Genomic DNA, 22,327 nt, shown 5'->3' on the forward strand with positions numbered 1-22,327 from the left:
AACTCTCTGTTCAGTGCAGGGGTGGCAAAGAAAGCAAATAGAATGTTAGGAATTATTAGGAAAGGAATGGAAAATAAAAATGAGGATGTTATAATGCCTTTGTATGACTCCATGGTGTAACTGTATCCAGTCTATTGGCCCCCAAAGCACCTCGCTGGCAGTGCCTCACTCCTCGCTCTCTCTCACAACCCCCCTCCCCCCAGTCTACCTTTGAACCATCGCAGGCAGCAATTTCTGTAAGCAACTTGTGCCAGCCCTAAGACTTCCCTCTACCTCATCCCACCCTTGATTACATCACTTCCTGTTTCTTCACTGGCTGGAATGCGGTAGAGGGAAGCCTGCAGGGCCGGTGCAGGTTGTGTACAGGAATCACTGGTGGCGACAGCTTGGAGATAGACCGGGGAGGGTGAGATTTCAGAGACAGAGGGACAGATGCTGAGCAGGTGTGGGTAAGAGGGGGGCAGATGCCAGGCAGCCGGAGGGGTAGGCAGAAGAGGGGCTGATGCTGGGCGACAGGGGGGGAGAATGGAGCAGATATCGGGAAGGGAGGAGAAAGATGACAATCGCAAAGGCGGAGAGAAAGGTTTTTAAAAAACTGTATGTATGTACAGGGTGAGGGTGGGAAGGGCGCAGATCAAATGGTGTGGCAGAATTTACTACCAATTTCCATGTTTCTGAACTATCAAATAATCTTGGAAAATACCTGATTAGGCAACGGAATTTCTAACACTACACCCAGGAGCTCCTTCTTCCTAGGAGGCTTCATTTGTATCCAATGCAATGCTTCGTGTGCAAACACTGCCACATTACTGTACTAAAGTGAGTCAAATATAATCTACTACTACTACTACTTAACATTTCTAAAGCGCTGCCCGAGTTACGCAGCGCTGTACAATTTAACAAAAAAGGACAGTCCCTGCTCAAAGGAGCTTACAATCTAAAGGACAAAAAGTGCAGTCAATCAAATTGGGGCAGACTAGATTTCCTGAATGGAGGTATAATGGTTAGGTGCCGAAGGCGACATTGAAGAGGTGGGCTTTGAGCAAGGATTTGAAGATGGGCAGGGAGGGGACTTGGCAAATGGGCTCAGGGAGTTTATTCCAAGCATAGGGTGAGGCGAGGCAGAAAGGGCGGAGCCTGGAGTTGGCGGAGGTGGAGAAAGGTACTGAGAGGAGGGATTTGTCCTGTGAGCGGAGGTTATGGGTAGGAGTGTAAGGGGAGATGAGGGTAGAGAGGTATTGAGGGGCTGCAGATCGCGTGCATTTGTAGGTTAGTAGGAGAAACTTGAACTGTATGTGGTACCTGATCGGGAGCCAGTGAAGAGACTTGAGGAGAGGGGTGATATGAGCATATTGGTCAAGGCGGAAGATAAGACGAGCTGCAGAGTTCTGAACGGATTGAAGGGGGAATAGATGGTTAAGTGGGAGGCCGGTGAGGAGTAGGTTGCAGTAGTCAAGGCGAGAGGTAATGAGAGAGTGGATGAGAGTTTGGGTGGTGTGCTCAGAGAGGAAGGGGCGAATTTTGCTGATGTTATAGAGGAAAAAGCGACAGGTCTTGGCTGTCTGCTGTATATACGCAGAGAAGGAGAGGGAGGAGTCGAAGATGACCCCGAGGTTGCGGGCAGATGAGACGGGGAGGATGAGGGTGTTGTCGACTGAAAGAGAGTGGGGGGAGAGGAGAAGTGGGTTTGGGTGGAAAGACAATGAGCTCATTCTTGGCCATGTTCAGTTTCAGGTGGCGGTTGGACATCCAGGCAGCAATGTCGGATAGGCAGGCCGATACTTTGGCCTGGGTTTCCGCAGTGATGTCTGGTGTGGAGAGATACAGCTGGGTGTCGTCAGCATAGAGATGATATTGGAAGCCATGAGATGAGATCAGCGAGCCCAGGGAAGAGGTGTAGATTGAGAAAAGAAGGGGTCCGAGGACAGATCCCTGAGGAACTCCAACAGAGAGCGGGATGGGGGTAAAGGAAGATCCATGGGAATGTACTCTGAAGGTATGGTGGGAGAGATAAGAGGAGAACCAGGAGAGGACAAAGCCTTGGAATCCAAATGAGGATAGTGTGGTAAGGAGTAAATTGTGATTGACAGTGTCAAAAGCGGCGGATATAATCATGAGAACCTGCAACATCGCCATCATGCCATGTCAGCCAATAAGATTTATACTCTTTTGACTGTAATAATATTACATTGTGGTTGACGGTGTCTTGCTGCAGTGGTTGCAAGAGGTTCTCCACCCTTCCAGCACTGCATCTCTCTTTTTTCAATTGAAATCTGATCTTGTCCATTCTACATCTTCTCATCCACCAGTTCCTGTGTGTAGGACATCTTTGTTTTTGATTCCAGCTGCTTTTATGGCTTTCCAAAGTGCTTCCAGTTTATTCATCACCTTATATTCATACAATTCTCTGTTTTCCTTCCAGATAAATGTTCTCCGAAATCGGGTCAGTGACCACCAGAAGGTGTAAGTATTCATACTACCTTTGGCTATGCCCCTTCATCTGGCCCAGTGGCTTTCAACAGTCCTTACACCTCAAGCTGTTTTTCAATTTCTCCATCTTCAATGGGCATGAGATAATTGGGGTTCTTAGACCTAGTGTATTGTAACCAAGTGGATTGTGGATTGGGTTTGAGAGTGACCGGTCTGGGTCCTTCACTTCCTTCCCATTTGGAGTTCTTCACAGATTGGATTCTGTACTCTCTTACATTTCTATTATTTATAATTATTGGAGCATGTAAATCACCAAACTGTAGGCAGATGACTTGCAGCATTCTTATTTTGGGCTGGAAATAAAACAACAAAATACAGGCACGTGTGATTTCCATGCTGCAGAGATGCAAACCTTGCATAATATTTGTACCTCTGGGAAATTGGTAGAATAGAAACTCTTGTGTCTAAAGTTTCACAGTTCTGGTCCTGCACGCTGCACACCTCCTTCACTAATCTAATATCTTACTAACTACCCCCCCCCCCCCCCCCCCCCCCCATTTTATGACAGGAAGTTGGGAGGGCAGGAGACTAGAGGTCTCTGCATGTTGCAAGATCTCTCACTTTTGGAGCCCGCCAACTCCCTCATTTCTTGGTCTGACAATTTAAGGCATCTTAATAGGGGACCACACAGCTCCATGTTAAACAGGGACAAGCAAATCCAGTTCTGGTTTTAGGGAGATGTAATAGCTGCTTTTCTTAGGAAACTTCAGTAGGGAAATCAGAACTACACCTCCTTGCATGCCATGGGAAGCCAGGTTCGGATCTGTCTGTCCAGGCTGACATGGAGCTACTGTGGTCAGCTTAAGATTCCTTCACTTCCGCAGTCCTACAGTTCCTTCACACAATCCCACGTCCAGTACCCCGTCGGTGGCCCTCGAGGACTGAGAGTGAAGACCAAGTCCATCACAAGGAAGAAAGCATTTCTCTGACAATGCAGAATATTTTATCTCTAAAATTGTAGTTACCTGTACCTAAGCTTACAAAATGTAAACTGGTTATACTGTAGGCATTTTGTGATATTGATCCCAATTAATCTGTTTTCCTTGTGTCTCTGTTTTCTCTCCCATCTCCTGCATGATTCCAGGAAAAGGTGAGAATATAGAATTCTGCTGTATCGCTTCACTTGTGCCTAGTTAAAAAGGCCCGTTTCTGTCAGAAATGAAACGGGAGCTAGCAAGGTTTTCCTCGGAGTGTATGTTTGAGAGAGTGTGTGTGTGAGAGATGGAGAGTGTGATAGAGAGTGTGTCAGAGAAAGTGTATGTGAGAGACAGAGGAGTAAGTGAGTGAGTGAGTGTGTGCCCCCTCCCTCCTCCCTTTATGGTTTGAGGCCCCCTTCCTCCCCCACCTCTCTGGTCTCAGGACCTCCCTCACACCCTCCCTCCAGCCACCCATGTCCAGTGACCCTCCTGTCCCCCTGCCCCCCCTGCAGCCACCCATGTCCAGCGACCCTCCTCTCCCCTGCCCCCCTTCCAGCCACCCAGGCTGACGTCACTCACAGCTGATTCCCAGGCAGGGGGAGGAGTAGGGAAACACGTGGAGCAAGTGGCAGGGAGCGACGCATCAAACGATCCTCCTCTCCCCTGCCCCCCCCTCTAGCCACCCATGTCCAATGACCCTCCTCTCCCCTGCCACCCCCTCCAGCTACCCATGTCCTGCGACCCTCCTCTCCCCCTGCAGCCACCCATGTCCAACAACCCTGCTCTCTCACCTGCCCCTCCTTCATCCACCCAGGTTGTGTAACCAATTCTTCAGAGTAGGCAGGAAAGATCCCTGGTCCTGCCTGCCCACTGCTGGTGCTGGTGCTGACGCTCCCCCGCTGCCGGATCGCTGTTTAAAATGGCCGCCGAGACTTCCAATGGTGGACTTGCGAGACTTCTGCTGAAGGAGGCCGCCCTTGTTAGTATCGGTGGCCATTTTGAACAGCGATCCAGCAGTGGGGGAGCGTCAGCACCAGCACCAGCAGCGGGCAGGCAGGACCAGGGATCTTTCCTGCCTACTCCGAAGAATTGGTTACACAACCTGGTTGCATGAAGGAGGGGCAGGTGAGAGAGCAGGGTCGCTGGACATGGGTGACTGGAGGGGGGCAGGGGGAGAGGAGGGTCATTGTTTGATGCGCCGCTCCCTGACACTTGTTCCGCGTGTTTCCCTACTCCTCCCCCTGCCTGGGAATCAGCTGTGAGTGACATCAGCCTGGCTACAGAGCCTAACTCAGCAACTCCGAAGGAGCCACGGACACAGGCAGACACATTAGAACGTTGGTGGTGAGAATTATTATATAGGATATGAAAAACAGTAGTAAAGCAGAACTCAGGTGTCCCAAAGACTTTACAGTTAATGGTGGTGTCCTAAAGCCTACAGACTTCAGGAGATCTGTGGTGATAACCCACTGAAGGGTGTGAGTTATGGAGGGAGGAGAATTATTTGCCTTTGGAAAATGGAGTGCCACAGAATTACAGTATAGGCAACTCCAGAATCAGAATTTCCTGCCCTGTAGCTACGGGGGCTTCACATTCTTGTGTTCCTGGGAGGGCAGAAGTTGTACGTGCACAAAACCAAAATGCATGTGTGGCTCCTCTGTGACATACTCCCTGGCTGTGGCAGTCAAGTAGGATTGCCAACTAGATCCAGATTCGCCTGACAGGGTTGATCCAATCCTGGGCTTACCTCACGGCATGCAGGGACTTGTGGTTCTGATTTCTCCATTGGATTCCCTAAGAAAAGCAAGACTACAAGTCCCTGCATGCAGTGGGATAAGACCAGGGCTGGATCAACCCTGTCGAGTGAATCTGGATCTAGTTGGCAATCCCATGTGGCAGATAAGGGCTTCTGTCTGTTCTTGGAGGAAGACGGAGTGCACAGACAGGGCTGTCAGGCCAGTCCACCCTGAATTTGCATCAGAGTTCTGCGAACAGTACGAGCCATTCCTAGAGGGTGACTAGTGACTTAGAATCATGTCTTCAGCTTTGCTATTTCAGGGATCCCATTCCATCTCTGATATTTCTCATCCAACAATATGGAGGATAATTCTACTGTATAACAGAGTACCTACCAAAGGCAGTGCTTTTAGGGGTCTTTTCACAAAGCCGCGGTAAAAAGTGGCCTGCGGTAGGTTAGGAGCGGGTTTTGGGCGTGTGCAGAATTATTTTTCAGCACGCCTGTAAAAAAAAGGCCTCTTTTTTTTTCCTTAAAAAATGGATGTGCAGCAAAATCAAACTTGCCACGTGTCCATTTTGGGTCTTTGACCTTACCGCCAGCCATAGACCTAGCGGTAAAGAATTTGGGTGGTAAGGACCTACGCGCGTCAGATGCAACTTGGCGCGCGTCCAAAAATAAAAATTATTTTTTAGATGCGCGTAGTGGATGCGCACCAAAAATGAAATTACCACAAGAGCCACACGGTAGTCAGGCGGTAAATCTATTTTGGCGCATGTTGGGCATGCGTAGGCTCCTACACAGCTTAGTAAACGGGGCCCATAGTGTCTATTTCAGCCCTATTCTATAAAGAAAAGTAAAAAATAACTGAGACCCTCTCCAGCTCGGTAAATAAGGCCCAGAAGTCCAGATCAGTTCTCTTGTCCCTCTGTAGCAAGGCATTTGAATTCCTATCTTTCTTTTCTTTCAGTGCAAAGGGTGCCCGTGGAAAGGGTAAAGTCGGAGGTAGGTGGAAATAGGACACTCCACAGCCCATGGAGACACCATTCCCCAGCACGATTCCCCAGGACCCTGATGAACCTCCACCGTAACCCCATCGTCCTGAGTGTGCAGCACCTGCAACAAGAGACATCCTTCCGTGATCGCCACATCCTTTGCTCCTAGGAGCTACCAATACCATTATGTGCAAGGAACCTTCTCTGATGCAGGCCTGGAAAGGGAAAGGGGACTTGATATATCGCCAGTGGCGTAGCAAGGGGGGGGCAGGAGGGGCGGTCTGCCCCGGGTGTCAGCTCGGGGGGGGGCTGCTCCCTGCCAGCTCCCCCCCTCGGCGCATCAACACCCCTCCCCCCCCGACCAGCTCCCGCACCCTACCTTTAAAAAGAATATCGGAATCCCAGGCGAGGCGCAGCACCTCGCGCCTGCCCTGCACGTAAAAGAAATGTGGACCATCGGGCCTTCCCTCGCTCTATCTGTCCCGCCCTCCACTGACGCAACTTCCTATTTCCACAAGGGCAGGACAGATAGAGCGAGGGAAGGCCCGACAGTCCACATTTCCTTTACGTGCAGGGCAGGCGCGAGGTGCTGCGCCTCGGATTCCGATATTCTTTTTAAAGCTAGGGTGCGGGAGCTGGGAGGGGGGAGGGGGTGTCGATGCGCCGAGGGGGGGGATGTCATCGTGCTGCAGCTGGGGGGGGGGGGGTGCAACGGTGAACTGCCCTGCCCCGGGTGGCAGCCCCCCCTGCTACGCCGCTGTATATCACCTTTCTGTGGTATTTTGCAACTACAGTGGGGGAAATAAGTATTTGATCCCTTGCTGATTTTGTAAGTTTGCCCACTGACAAAGACATGAGCAGCCCATAATTGAAGGGTAGGTTATTGGTAACAGTGAGAGATAGCACATCACAAATTAAATCCGGAAAATCACATTGTGGAAAGTATATGAATTTATTTGCATTCTGCAGAGGGAAATAAGTATTTGATCCCCCACCAACCAGTAAGAGATCTGGCCCCTACAGACCAGGTAGATGCTCCAAATCAACTCGTTACCTGCATGACAGACAGCTGTCGGCAATGGTCACCTGTATGAAAGACACCTGTCCACAGACTCAGTGAATCAGTCAGACTCTAACCTCTACAAAATGGCCAAGAGCAAGGAGCTGTCTAAGGATGTCAGGGACAAGATCATACACCTGCACAAGGCTGGAATGGGCTACAAAACCATCAGTAAGACGCTGGGCGAGAAGGAGACAACTGTTGGTGCCATAGTAAGAAAATGGAAGAAGTACAAAATGACTGTCAATCGACAAAGATCTGGGGCTCCACACAAAATCTCACCTCGTGGGGTATCCTTGATCATGAGGAAGGTTAGAAATCAGCCTACAACTACAAGGGGGGAACTTGTCAATGATCTCAAGGCAGCTGGGACCACTGTCACCACGAAAACCATTGGTAACACATTACGACATAACGGATTGCAATCCTGCAGTGCCCGCAAGGTCCCCCTGCTCCGGAAGGCACATGTGACGGCCCGTCTGAAGTTTGCCAGTGAACACCTGGATGATGCCGAGAGTGATTGGGAGAAGGTGCTGTGGTCAGATGAGACAAAAATTGAGCTCTTTGGCATGAACTCAACTCGCCGTGTTTGGAGGAAGAGAAATGCTGCCTATGACCCAAAGAACACCGTCCCCACTGTCAAGCATGGAGGTGGAAATGTTATGTTTTGGGGGTGTTTCTCTGCTAAGGGCACAGGACTACTTCACCGCATCAATGGGAGAATGGATGGGGCCATGTACCGTACAATTCTGAGTGACAACCTCCTTCCCTCCGCCAGGGCCTTAAAAATGGGTCGTGGCTGGGTCTTCCAGCACGACAATGACCCAAAACATACAGCCAAGGCAACAAAGGAGTGGCTCAGGAAGAAGCACATTAGGGTCATGGAGTGGCCTAGCCAGTCACCAGACCTTAATCCCATTGAAAACTTATGGAGGGAGCTGAAGCTGCGAGTTGCCAAGCGACAGCCCAGAACTCTTAATGATTTAGAGATGATCTGCAAAGAGGAGTGGACCAAAATTCCTCCTGACATGTGTGCAAACCTCATCATCAACTACAGAAGACGTCTGACCGCTGTGCTTGCCAACAAGGGTTTTGCCACCAAGTATTAGGTCTTGTTTGCCAGAGGGATTAAATACTTATTTCCCTCTGCAGAATGCAAATAAATTCATATACTTTCCACAATGTGATTTTCCGGATTTAATTTGTGATGTGCTATCTCTCACTGTTACCAATAACCTACCCTTCAATTATGGGCTGCTCATGTCTTTGTCAGTGGGCAAACTTACAAAATCAGCAAGGGATCAAATACTTATTTCCCCCACTGTACATTCAAGGATCAGAAAGCTCTTCCCAGAGCCGCAAAGTCCTCTAAAAAGGGAGGGCTGCTCTGAAATTTGTAATCAGATGGCATGACACAGAATGATACTGAATCTCTTTCTCCATCACGAACATCTCCTGAAAATATGGCAAAAAAAAAAGAACTAATATCATATTCTATCCAGTATCGGACTTTTCCTTCTCCATCATTTATCCAAGAGGGTTCTACTAGGATTAATTCTGCAGTAAAACACTGATATCTTATTAATAAATAAAACCCTGATTGAATCTTTAATCCTCAGAGGCTCATTTGGAAGAGTTTACTTGGGTTGAGTTTTGCTTCTAAATTCAAGGGAAATTAAAAATTTCCAGAATGCTTTTTACCGATTGTTTGCAATCTACAGGTCATTAGTTGCAAGGAGTGTCATCATGATTTTGTGCTGTTTAACAGGTTAATTAAAGTTACCCAGCATGGTTTCCTGTTTACTAGTAGGGGTGTGTGCCTCTAAGATGTTCATGTCGTTTACGTGAAGGTTTTTCAGCGTTTGTTTCATTACGGGAGCAGTGTTAAAAGTGTGTGTTCTTTCAGAAGATTTTGCACTATTAATGACACACAAAAAAACCCACAAAATTTTGTGGTTGTTCCAGTTGTTTTCATTTGAAAATGACAAGCAACAACATGGGGAATGCCCTTAACATTTCCTAAGTTGTTTCAAATGTGTGCACATCCCTTTCTACTAATGCTCCATCCACCACAAGACTCCAGGAGACAGTGAGCACCTCCAGTGCAATGAGACTGTCAGAGGCCTTTGAGGCTGCCCTGGGCCTCCCTGCTCATACCTTCTCCATTTAGTGAGCACAAATCACTATTTATTGACACAACAGAGTGGAAATGTAATCTGAAGATCAGGGTGTGTACTGGATCCCAGACAATAGGGTAGTCATGGTCTGATGAATGATGTTAGCTCATCATCTGTGGAGAAGTGTTACAGAAACAACATACCTTTCACATCCCATTCCATTTTTTTCCTGCAGTAAGAGAGTGATTTCACTGTTACAGCTAGAACGTACTGAAGAGTCACATGCCATCAACCCAGAGGTCATACAGTTACACAATAAAAATCAAAAGCTCCCCCTCGACCCCCCCCCCCCCCCCATGCAGATAGTGCTGGGCCTGAGAGTACTTACTCTTATAAAACACATCTCTCCTGCCTTCCATGTGGGAGCAGGGGCCTATACGCACACACTGCCCACTGCTGCCTCTACCACCAGGCCTAGGATCCATTCCAGGAGTCTTCCAACATTTTCATAGATAGATAAGCATTAGCGAATGGTGATAAAAATGAGAAAGGGGATAGAACCTATTCCTATGAAAAGAGGTAAACAGGTTAGATCTCTTCAGTTTGAAGAAAGGATGACTGAGATGGGTTATGATAAAAATTTGTAAAATCATGAGTGGGGTTGAATGGTTAACTAAGCAACAGTTGTTTAATCTTTCAAACAACACAGGAACAAGAGGAACCTCCATGAAACTAATGACCAGAAGATTGGAAAAAAAATTATAGAAAGGTTTTTTTTTTGTAATACAGTGCATAATTAAGCTGTGGAATCCGTTGCTGGTGGATGTGGTAAAGAGGTTTGGATAGGTTCCTGGAGACAAAGGTGCCAGCTCAGTGGGTGCCGAGCACCCCCAATACTGAGCAAGAGGAGTCATTTATGTTGTGTTTGGCAACCTGTATCATGTTGAAAAATAGATGCCTATGTCTGGAGAAAAAGTCCTTAAAAAATGATTAGCCAGGTAGACTTGAGAGAGCCACTGTTGATCTCTGAAAATGAGCTATGAGAAACAGATCTGCCTTTTGGAATCAGCTGTGAACTTGTCTGTTGGGAATAAGATGCTGATGGACCTTGGTGTAACTCAGAATGGCTTTTCTTAGGTTCTTATACACGTCAGACGCAGAACCACACCCAGAAATGGTTGAATACTATAAATATCACTATACAAAACTAGCAAATAGCGTCACATTTGCTAAAAATAGAAAAATACAAGGAGGAAGAAGGACTTCAGTGGCTTAGGTCACGTCTGAAGCAAGGCTTGGACTAATGACCTGCCCTACGTCTTCATCAGTTCTGAAAAAAAAAAAAACCTCCTATATATTTGATTCCATAATTCTTTAATTTTTTAAACATGTTTTGTCTTATTTTAATATTAAAGTCCAAATAAAATCAAATTCTCCCAGGTACTTATCTGGAACAAGTGTTGCGGCGTTCGTAAAGCCAGTAAAAATAGTTGTGAATGCTATAAATGCTAATTCATCCACATTTTTTTCTGTCTGAATCCCATAGTAATTTAACGTTACATAAAAGTTCTGCAAATAGAAAATAATGAAAATACCAATATTCAGCCCATGGAAGTCTGCAGATTTTAAGCCACTGATAGCTGCAGGCAGAATTAAGCCCAGGTATTAAATAGTGGACCATGTTGGGGCACTGTCATTGACTATCAATGATTAGCCATTGACACCTGCATAGATAAGATAGCGCTATGTTTCGGGCAGTCCTTTCAACCCACTTATCTATGTGAGCAGTGGTACTGAATATAGCCGGCACTTGCATAAGTGCCGGCTAGTCTTCAACTTTGCCTACAGACTGCCCCGACACTACCTGGGAAGTGCTGCAGCAGTCAGAACCAATATTCAGCGGCACTGCACAGCTGCTGAGCATGATGCTCGTAATGGACATATAATAATTCTTCCTCTCTATGATTCTCTTCCTCTCTATGATTCCCTAATGTGTCTGTACACACAAACCTTATTCTACCACAACATTACTGCATTTGTTCATACCGGAATTGGCGAACGCCTTTACGGTACTATGTAAGCCACATTGAGCCTGCAAACAGGTGGGAAAATGTGGGCTACAAATGTAACAAATAAATAAATAAATAAATGATTTAACTGGGCAAGAGTCTGTCCTGCTCAGTTAAATTACTTGGAATATTGGGCTCCAAGATTTTATCATGGTTAACTTTTCAAGTCATGTATTTTGCTGCAGTTGCTGGAAGTCAACACAAGGTGGCATAAGAAGAGCTCCAATACAGTTGTAGGACAGCGAATCTCAGTCTGTTCTTCAGGGAGGCACATCTTGCCAGTTAGGTCTTACACATGAGATAGATTTACATGCAAAGGGTCTCCCAACATATGCAGATTTATCTCATGCATATTCATTGTGGTAATCCTGTAAACCCAACTGCTGGCACGTGCATTCAGGAGAGGGCTGAGAAGTCAAAGGATCGTGGGTTTGATACACTGCCCTTCTGTGGTACAACCAAAGCAATTAACATTTACTATATGCAGGTACTTTCTTTGTCCCTAGTGGGCTCAAAAATGTAAGTTTTTGTATCTGGGGCAATGGTGGGTTAAGCGACTTACCCAGGGTCACAAGGAGCCACAGTGGGAGTCAAACCCAGTTTCCCGGCTTTCTGTGCTAACCATTAGGCTACTCTGTGCTAGAAGAGTATACAGTGATGGCTCCTTTAAATAGGCTTCACCCCATCCTCTAAAGTTACATTTCCAGGTTGCAGCCACCTCTGTACTGGGTACATAAGTACATAAGTAATGCCATACTGGGAAAAGACCAAGGGTCCATCGAGCCCAGCATCCTGTCCACGACAGTGGCCAATCCAGGCCAATGGCACCTGGCAAGCTTCCCAAACGTACAAACATTCTATACATGTTATTCCTGGAATTGTGGATTTTTCCCAAGTCCATTTAGTAGCGGTTTATGGACTTGTCCTTTAGGAAACCGTCTAACCCCTTTTTAAACTCTGCCAAGCTAACCGCCTTCACCACGTTCTCCGGCAACGAATTCCAGAGTTTAATTACGCGTTGGGTGAAGAAAACCTTTCTCCGATTTGTTTTAAATTTACTACACTGTAGTTTCATCGCATGCCCCCTAGTCCTAGTATTTTTGGAAAGCGTGAACAGACGCTTCACATCCACCTGTTCCACTCCACTCATTATTTTATATACCTCTATCATGTCTCCCCTCAGCCGTCTCTTCTCCAAGCTGAAAAGCCCTAGCCTCCTTAGTCTTTCTTCATAGGGAAGACAGGCCAGGATTAAGGCATAGGCAAACTCGGCGTGTGCAAGGACCCAAATGTCTAGCAGGGGCCCTCAAAGATGTGCTAATTTAGGTCCAGATTCAGTAAACAGCACAAAAAATTAGGAGCCAGGAAAAATCAGCACTCAGCCTTATTCTATAAAGGATAGCGCAGAATGCCACTTCCTGCATCCACGGGAGTTCTTTAGACCAATGAAAGATGAGTTGACGTGCGTAAGAAGTCCTTCATTTGTGGTGTCTTCTGCGATCTCTGAGGTCTTTTTCTCCCAATATGACCAGTAGCTTTCAACTTAATACTTGGGTGCTTTTCTCTAGTAGAAATTTATTATTTTGGCTACAATGTTTTGGCTGTGAGTGGATTTTTGAATTGTAAAATGTGCTATTACAATGGAGGGACCAATGCCCTTGTTCGCCTAAGGCCCGTTAAAGGGTTAATCCTGCCCTGCAGTAAGAGCCTTCTGGGAATAAAAGGGGCCTGACACTCATGGAGGGGGAGCAAGCCTAATGCACATTGATGATGGTCTTTCATGATGGCGGTGCTCATTGGCACTGAATTAATCTATGGGATTTCTTACTCATTTCCAGCAAACTTGATTTTAAATCTCTTTTGGCAGCAGACAAAGAGTGATCAGAAGGTCTGGCTACAAAGAGTGCACGGTAAACCCTTTGGATTAAGTTAAACAGAAAGATATTACACATTGGGTACAACTGTGTCTGTGTTTTTGTCTCAGTACCGGAATAGCAGGCTGCGCTGCAGGGCAGGATTGAAGAGTCATGGCAGAGCTCTGTGTGTGGGGGTCACAGCACATCCATCGCAAGTCTAAACTAGCCAAAGTTTAGGACATTGGGGCTTTAGCACCTAAAGTAAAAGAGAAAAAGCAAACATTCTCTCAGTAAGAGAAAGGCACTTGAAAGCGTCTGTTTCTGTAGGCTGATTAGTCACATCCCACAGGGCAGAAGAACTGATGACTAGGAATCTTGAAGATTAGAGTCTGCATCTCGTCCAAGTTTCTGCCTTGCCTTTGTACCAGGTGCATCTGGTTACAGTATACACCCAGGCACTAAGTGAAAAGCCTGGGAACAGACTGAGACCTAGAAAAGCACCTCCCCAGGTCTCTAGGAAACTCACAGATCAGCCCCTAACTCAGCTCAGCTCTTTCAGAGTCATTATCTCCAAATGGTTTAGTTTTGCGCATAGCATGACAGCAATGAACCTCACTCCAAAACCAGGGGATGTGGATGGAGTATGATCTCAAGCTGTCAGATATACTAGCGCTCGCTGTAGCACTTGCACCCTGCTTCCATCATAGCCAGACAATGCTGCTCTGTTCTTTTTGTCTTACGCCGGCTATGGAACCCCTGAAAGTAGGGGGAAAAAGCAATAAAAATACAGAGGCAGGTGAAGAAAAAGAGGCTGGTGAAGTGTGGCTTATGCCTCTGTCCGATGCAATAACTGAGCCATTGGTCCCTGCATTATCTATTAATTTATACCTATGGAGACTTTGGCTGTATTCTCCATGCACCTGTACCCCATCCCAGCATCTCTCAGGCAAACCTGATGGTCAACAGCCCTTAGCAACAAATCACCTAAGTACTTATTCATAGCACAAGACAGCAGGTCAAGGGTGTGGTTCATACTACCAAGAACCGTTCTTATTGCATAGAGTCAGGACCAGCCCTACCAATAGGTGAATTAGAGAAACACCTAGGGTGGCACAAACCTAGGGATGGCACTGGCAGTCATCCCCAGCCCTAAAGCAGAATGAAGAATTTCAGAGGGGGTGGGATGTGGCAGGCCTTGAGCACACCTCTGTGCTCAAGGGCAGGCTCCCCATAAATCAACCTTACTTTGCATAAGGGCTGGTCTGGGGGAAGGGCAGCAACAGCACAGCTCAAGTAGGGGCAAAAAGAGGTAATGGCAGACAATTGGGGGGTAGGGGAAAGATCCAAGTTTTTTTGGGGGGGGGGAGGGTGGACTCCTGAGGTGTAGGGAAGATAATGGGAGATGCCAAATACCTAGGGAGTAGGGTGGGGTCAGAAAGAGAAAGGAAAGGACAATACTGGAACTCAGGAGTTGGAGTAGGGAAGGGAAGGGGAGATGCTGGGCACCAAGATGGGGGGGGGGGGGGGGGGGTTAGAAAAGAAAAAGATGTTGTTCGTGAGGTGTGTAGGGAAGAGAAGAGAAGATGCTAGGCACAGGGAGGAGTGGGACCTAGAGCCACCCCTAGAGAGGGGAGGGGGCCATTGCTGAAGGTTCGCCTAAGGCAGGAATACAGGAGTTTAGGCCTTGAGTGCCACAAATAGGCCATGTTTTCAGGATATCCTTAATGAATATGGTTGAGATAGATCTACTTGGATACTACCGCCATTGTATGCAAATCTATCTCATGCATATTCATTACTCCCTAATTGTGAGCTCCCGTTCCTTCTCACTAATCACAATATATGAATAAAATAACAATCTAGTGACTACTTATTTGTACATTTTCATTCCTTTTATTTAAGTATATAACTCTTTCAGTCCTATATGGTTTACTTGCATCTGCCCATTCATATACTATCACTCTACTACTTCATCCTCTCTTCTCATTCAATTCCTCCTTTCATTCTCTAAAATCCATGGGGACCGTATAATACCAAGAAACCTATTATTCCAACTATTATCGGGAATATGAATACAACTTAACTGAATTTTAACCCTCCTCTTGCTCTTAAAGTTCTCTTAGTACTTTTTTAATGTCCATCCATTCCAGCTCGAGGAGTACTTTGACCTTTAATATGTCGTTTTTATTCCATACTGGTTCCGCAAATCTTCTGGTTCAAATATTCCCTTTAATATTGAAAGATGTTGAATACAATCCTTTCTTCTCAGTATCGTACTACTCCCTCGATGTCTCAATATAATTTTCTCCTATCATCCTCCAAATCACCAACAAAAACTTCCATTGGTATGTCTTGATGAACAGCACCTTAGAACATCAAACCCTACGCAATCGATGCATTTCACATGGTGGCGTCATCAGGGGTTTAACTGCAAACAAACAGATACAAAACCATAGATGTACCCTATATCTAAATATATTTTCATACATCTAATATTATCAATTTAGATACTACCGAACAGTACCTTTTTTAATCAAGCTGGCTGCTTCCACAGGAATGACCTCCCACAGGAGTCCCGGACTAATGACGCTGCTGCTGAAAAACGCCAGCGCATGCACTCTCTTTAAATACGATGGAAACATAATCCAACTAATCACAGTGTAGAACTCATATCCCCGCCCACTCCACCTCTTTGTTGATCCCTGTTGGAATCACCGTCCTCCATTCATATATCAATCTTTGTTCTTTTAACATCATTTTCTGCAAAATATTTTCCCCTCTAGCAGCCTCGAATTGTACTAGAACCATAACCTAAGGTCAGTGAAAGTATGGTTCTGAGTTATCCAATGCTCCACTAATGGAGTGTCCATTTTAGACAAGCGGATATTGCTAAGATGTTGAGCCAAGCGAAGTTTCACCCTTTTAACTGCCCGATATACCACAATCCACAGGGGCAGATGATCACGTAAATTACCATATCAGAATCACAATCTGTCCTTTTTTTTTCAAATAAAATTTCTTACTTGTATGATTTGGGATCATTACCCATTTCGTCTCCCACGCATATTGGCAATAAACGCAGCCCTTGCATTTTGTGTGACCCCCTTCCTGATTGTGATTACTTTCTCTACTTGCTAATCGTTCTCCTATATTTTGCCCCTTAGAGTACGCATACCTAGGTTTCTTCGCAAAGCCCTCCAGAATACCCATCAACCAGTGTTTATTAATGATATCTCTATTAAAGACCTACTTATTCATAAAGGCGTACAATAAAGATTCCCCATAACGATTTGACTTCCTAATTATTCCAATCACAACTATTAAGGAACCCTCCTATCTATCTGTCCATCCTAATTACATCCTCACGACTGAATATTATATCTTGTCCTCATATCGTTATGTTATGTTATGTTGATCTTTCAATCCACTTCCAATCCAATATGATTTACTTATGCACTCTTATTTGTAACAATTGTAAAATTATTATTTCGTTAATATGATTGCTATGATATTCTCCTGCTTATAATCGAAATAGAAAAACGCCTATATTGTGACCCAAATCGGGAGATAGACGTTTATCTCACAAAAGCGAATAAAGCGGTATAATCGAAAGCCGAATTTGGACGTTTTGAACTGCACTCCGTCGCGGATGCGGACAAAGTTGATGGGGGCGTGTCGAAGGCATGGTGAAGGCGGAACTGGGGTGTGGTTATCGGCCGATCAGAGATGGGAGCCTTTCGCCGATAATGGAAAAAAAATATGCGTTTTTAGCGAGAATTTAGGGCACTTTTCCTGGACCCTGTTTTTCCACGAATAAGGCCCCAAAAAGTGCCCTAAATGACCAGATGACCACTGGAGGGAATCGGGGATGACCTCCCCTGACTCCCCCAGTGGTCACAAACCCCCTCCCACCACAAAATATGCCATTTCACAACTGTTTATTTTCACCCTCAAATGTCATACCCACATCCCTGGCAGCAGTATGCAGGTCACTGGAGCAGTTATTAGGGGGTGCAGTGGACTTCAGGCAGGTGGACCCAGGCCCATCCCTCCCCTACCTGTTACAATTGTGCTGCTTAATGCTTATTAGTTGTCCAACCCCCCAAACCCACTGTACCCACATGTAGGTGCCCCCTTCACCCCTTAGGGCTATAGTAATGGTGTAGACTTGTGGGCAGTGGGTTTTGAGGGGGATTTGGGGGGCTCAACACACAAGGGAAGGGTGCTATGCACCTGGGAGCTCTTGTACCTTTTTTTTTGTTTTTGTAAAAGTGCCTCCTAGGGTGCCCGGTTGGTGTCCTGGCATGTGAGGGGGACCAGTGCACTACGACTCCTGGCCCCTCCCATGAACAAATGCCTTGGATTTATTCGTTTTTGAGCTGGGCGCTTTCATTTTCCATTATCACTGAAAAACAAAAACGCCCAACTCACAAATTGTCGAATAAAACATGGACGTCTATTTTTTTTCGAAAATACGGTTCGGTCTGCCCCTTCACGGACCCGTTCTTGGAGATAAACGCCCATGGAGATAGACGTTTTCATTCAATTATGCCCCTCCATATGTACCCATCTGTATCTATATTCTGAAATTCTTATCCTATAATGTGTACATGTTGTTATAACATTTTGTAAGCCACAATGAGCCTGCAAATAGGTGGGAAAATGTGGGGTACAAGTGCAGCAAATAAATAAATAAATACATCCCAAAGATCCCCGGTCCATTTGGTAAAACACATGTAATTCGATTCTCTTCCTCCCTTTTATGATCTCTTGGAGTTAACAGCCATGTACGCTGTACATTGAATGCCCTGCCTGATTGATTAAGGATTATAGGAAAGGGTGCGGTGAAGTGGATGAAGTGTTTAAATATTTTAAACCAACATCTACTCAGGAATGAAAGCACAATGAAAAAGGATGGGTCTTCTTGAGGATTTTGCTTGGGGCGAAAAAGATATTTATTTCATAATAATTATACAGTTGTTTTTTTTAAATACATAACTAGCAATTTAAGCCTTCCTTTGGCAACTGAAAGGATGCAAATCCTTCCCAGAGCAAAGAGGAACAGCCGCGTGAGAAACTTCTGCAGCACCTGCCCACAGCCAAAGTCTGCAGATCAGATCACATTATGCCAGTGGTCCTCAGTCCTGCCCTAAAGACACACTTATTTATTTAGATTTCAGTAGTAGCTCTTTGCTCTGGGCTTTTTGATACCCATAATGAATATACACCACAGTAATTTGCTCAAACTATCCCGGAAACCTAGGAGGATCTGGGAGTTCTGCCTTATACCATTCTGCTTGTTCGCAAGGCGTAAAGTGACCTATCTCCCATCTTGTGGCAGTCATGAAAGCGCTTGGAAGACATGGCTTAGTGACTTAATTCTGGGCTGTTTCTCTTTCTATCTCTCCAACAGATACCAGCACTATTTATGCCCAAAAAGAATAAAAAAATGTGTTTAATGTGCTCAGAAATTGCCAGAGACCAACACAGGTTTAATGACCCTAGGTTTTAAGGCTCCTGACTTCTCAAGCATTGTACATTTGATTTGCCAAATTGTGAACCTAGTGGCCTAGTGGTTAGGGTGGTGGACTTTGGTCCTGGGGAACTGAGGAACTGACTTTGATTCCCAGCACAGGCAGCTCCTTGTGACTCTGGGCAAGTCACTTAACCCTCCATTGCCCCATTTAAGCCACATTGAGCCTGCCATGAGTGGGAAAGTGCGGGGTACAAATGTAACAAAAATAAAATAGATACTATTGGAGATTCTAGATGGAATGTTGCTACTATTGGAGATTCTACATGGAATGTTGCTATTCCACTAGCAACATTCCATGTAGAAGGCTGCGCAGGCTTCTGTTTCTGTGAGTCTGACGTCCTGCACGTACGTGCAGGACGTCAGACTCACAGAAGCAGAAGCCTGCGCGGCCACATTGGTGATCTGCAAGGGCCGACTTCTACATGGAATGTTGCTAGTGGAATAGCAACATTCCATGTAGAATCTCAAATAGTAGCAACAGTGGAGGAGTGGCCTAGTGGTTAGGGTGGTGGACTTTGGTCCTGAGGAACTGAGTTGGATTCCCACTTCAGGCACAGGCAGCTCCTTGTAACTCTGGGCAAGTCACTTAACCCTCCATTGCCTGCTGCATTGAGCCTGCCATGAGTGGGAAAGCGCAGGGTACAAATGTAACAAAAATAAATAAATAAAAGATATGAATAAAAAGTATTTAGAGTTATGTGCTGTATTCTTAAAACAGTATATATGCCTGAAACAAATTCAAAAAATATTTCATCTAAAGTTCATTTCTCCATGTCACTGGCACATAAGTATTTAAATGTAGTGTCACGCCCTGGCCCGCGTTTCACTGAATGGCTGCTTCAGGAACCCCCCAAAAGGTCTGCCTCTTTATTTATCCATATTGTTTACTTTTAAGAAGAGGCATAGTCATGGGGGGCCTTGGGGGCCTTGGCCCTCCAATTCAGGATAGCAGGGGTCCCCATGCCTTGCCAGTGGAAGCGCTCCTTCACTTGCAACCATGGTTTGCAGCAGCACCGGGCCTCCCCCTGCCCCCCACCATCACACATGTTCAGTTTTCACAAAATTGAGCATGCACAGGGGGGCGGTGCTCTTCCTCGCATGCCCGGTTTTGCAGACACGGCACGCGCTGAGGAGCGGTCCAGCACGGAGGTGGCAGCGGTCACAGGTGGGAGGGGCACTTCTGCTGCTGAGGTTGGGGACCCTTACTAGCTCATGTATGTGTGGGTTGCGGGAGAACAAAGAGCGGCGCCAGCAGGGTGAGGCAATATTTCGTGCCACCCCCTCGCCCACCTTGTACTCTGGCAGCCCCAAAATTCGAGGTCTAGCTATGCACCTGCTGTTAAGGAGGGCTTCACAAACCTGTGACCCCACAGCAGCTGGGTTTTCAGGAGATTTATGCTAAATATGCATAAGATAAATTTGCATGTACTAGGTTTCCAATATATACAAATGTATTTCATGCACAGTCATTATGGATATCTTGAACAACTAACTGTTGGAAAACAGGTGTGAGGATGTTATAATGCCGTTATATCGCTCCATGATGCGACCGCACCTTGAGTATTGTGTTCAATTCTGGTCGCCGCATCTCAAGAAAGATATAGTAGAATTGGAAAAGGTGCAGTGAAGGGCGACTAAAATGATAGCGGGGATGGGACGACTTCCCTATGAAGAAAGACTAAGGAGGCTAGGGCTTTTCAGCTTGGAGAAGAGACGGCTGAAGGGAGACATGATAGAGGTATATAAAATAATGAGTGGAGTGGAACAGGTGGACGTGAAGCGTCTGTTCACGCTTTCCAAAAATACTAGGACTAGGGGGCATGCGATGAAACTACAGTGTAGTAAATTTAAAACAAATCGGAGAAAATTTTTCTTCACCCAACGCGTAATTAAACTCTGGAATTCGGTGCCGGAGAACGTGGTGAAGGCGGTTAGCTTGGCAGAGTTTAAAAGGGGGTTAGACGGTTTCCTAAAGGACAAGTCCATAAACCACTACTAAATGGACTTGGGAAAAATCCACAATTCCAGGAATAACATGTATAGAATGTTTGTACGTTTGGGAAGCTCGCCAGGTGCCCTTGGCCTGGATTGGCCGCTGTCGTGGACAGGATGCTGGGCTCGGTGGACCCTTGGTCTTTTCCCAGTGTGGCATTACTTATGTACTTATGTACTTATCAAGACAGGTTTGGAAGCTCTGTTTGGAGCAGAGGTGTAGCCAGACACCCAATTTTGGGTGGGCCTGGGCCCAAGATGGGTGAGCAGAAGAACTCCGCCTTGTCCCACAAGTGATTTGGTTTCTCCCTCTCTCGCCTGCATGCCATATGTTCTCTCAAACATCCCCCCCTTCCCCCACCTTTTAAATAACAGGTTTTCGCTGGCAGCGAGCAGCAACTAATACACACTGCTTATGTTGGCCCCACGGCCTTCCCTCTGATGCAATTTCCTGTTTCTCCATAGGCGGGAATACATCAGAGGGAAGGCTGCGGGGGCCAGTGCAAACAGTACATATCAGTCACTGCTTGCTGCAGGCAAAGATCTGCTATTTCCAAGGTATGCAGGAGGGACCGTTGTTGGGAGTTTTCGGCTGGTGGGGCTTGAGGATCCCTGCCAGCCACATCATAGGTGTGCTGCTACTGGGTGGGCCTGGGCCCACCCTTGGCTACGCCACTGATTTGGAGGATGACTCTGCTGCTCAGCTTTTCTTGTTCTACTGTGCAATGCACAACCCTCTCCCCCTCCCCCCATTCTCTTTATGCAAGAGAGTGGGTCTAGTGCAGTGGCGTTCCTAGGGGGGGCGGTGGGGTCGGTCTGCCCCGGGTGCACGCCGCTGGGGGGGTGCCGCGCGCACCTGTCCTCCGTTGGTCCATGCTTCTTCTCTGCCCCGGAACAGGTTACTTCCTGTTCCGGGGCAGAGAAGAAGCATGGACCAATGGAGGGCAGGTGCGCGCAGCACCCCCCCCCAGCGGCGTGCACCCGGTGGGGGGGGTTCCTTCGCGGTGGTGTCCTTTCGCTGGGGGGGGGTCCGCGCTGCATCGGGGGGGGAGCGCTGCACCCGGGGGGCGGGGCGCATCGGCAATCCGCCCCGGGTGCCAGCCGCCCCAGGAACGCCATTGGTCTAGTGCCTCAGTGGAAGGAACTTTGAGCAAAACCAAGGTAAGATTAGACAAAAGGAGAGCGATTTGGAGTGGTTGTGTGTCAACCCAGTGTACATGAATGCAACATCTTGAGCTACTACTGAAAAAGGTGTGAACAAAAATTCCAAATAAATAAATAAATAAACCACAGTTCGCCAGAAAATATTTTTTTAGCCTATTTTCCAAAAGGAAAGCAGGTGTATGAGATTCATGTCTGTGTGTGTATGCTTCTGCCCTAACTTTGACATTGAGCGTGTTGTCCACACTAGGCTTTTAAAACATGTCAGGGAGTCCCAGAGGATCCGGTGGGGGGGAGGGGGAGGGGGCGTATTATTGTTATTTTCATTATTTTTGATCCACACACAGGCATTGCACCTCATGCAAAATAGTCTCTATTAAATTCTGTGCAGAACGTCTT

General features: G+C 46.5%; 1 protein-coding gene across 4 annotated transcripts in view; it reads left to right on the forward strand.

Moving 5' to 3' along the window:
• Positions 1–6,360, forward strand: part of TNNT2 (troponin T2, cardiac type) — a 49,433-nt gene extending 43,073 nt beyond the window's left edge. For all 4 annotated transcript variants that reach the window (XM_030220404.1, XM_030220405.1, XM_030220406.1 and 1 more), the window contains 3 exons: positions 2,423–2,463; positions 3,575–3,580; positions 6,113–6,360. In XM_030220404.1, the coding sequence (XP_030076264.1) occupies positions 2,423–2,463; positions 3,575–3,580; positions 6,113–6,161 (96 nt within the window). In that variant the 3' untranslated portion in view covers positions 6,162–6,360. The remainder of the gene's footprint in view (positions 1–2,422; positions 2,464–3,574; positions 3,581–6,112) is intronic.
• Positions 6,361–22,327: the final 15,967 nt, after the last annotated feature.

The sequence above is a fragment of the Microcaecilia unicolor genome, chromosome 12 (genome assembly GCF_901765095.1).
Source record: "Microcaecilia unicolor chromosome 12, aMicUni1.1, whole genome shotgun sequence".
NCBI lineage: Eukaryota > Metazoa > Chordata > Amphibia > Gymnophiona > Siphonopidae > Microcaecilia > Microcaecilia unicolor.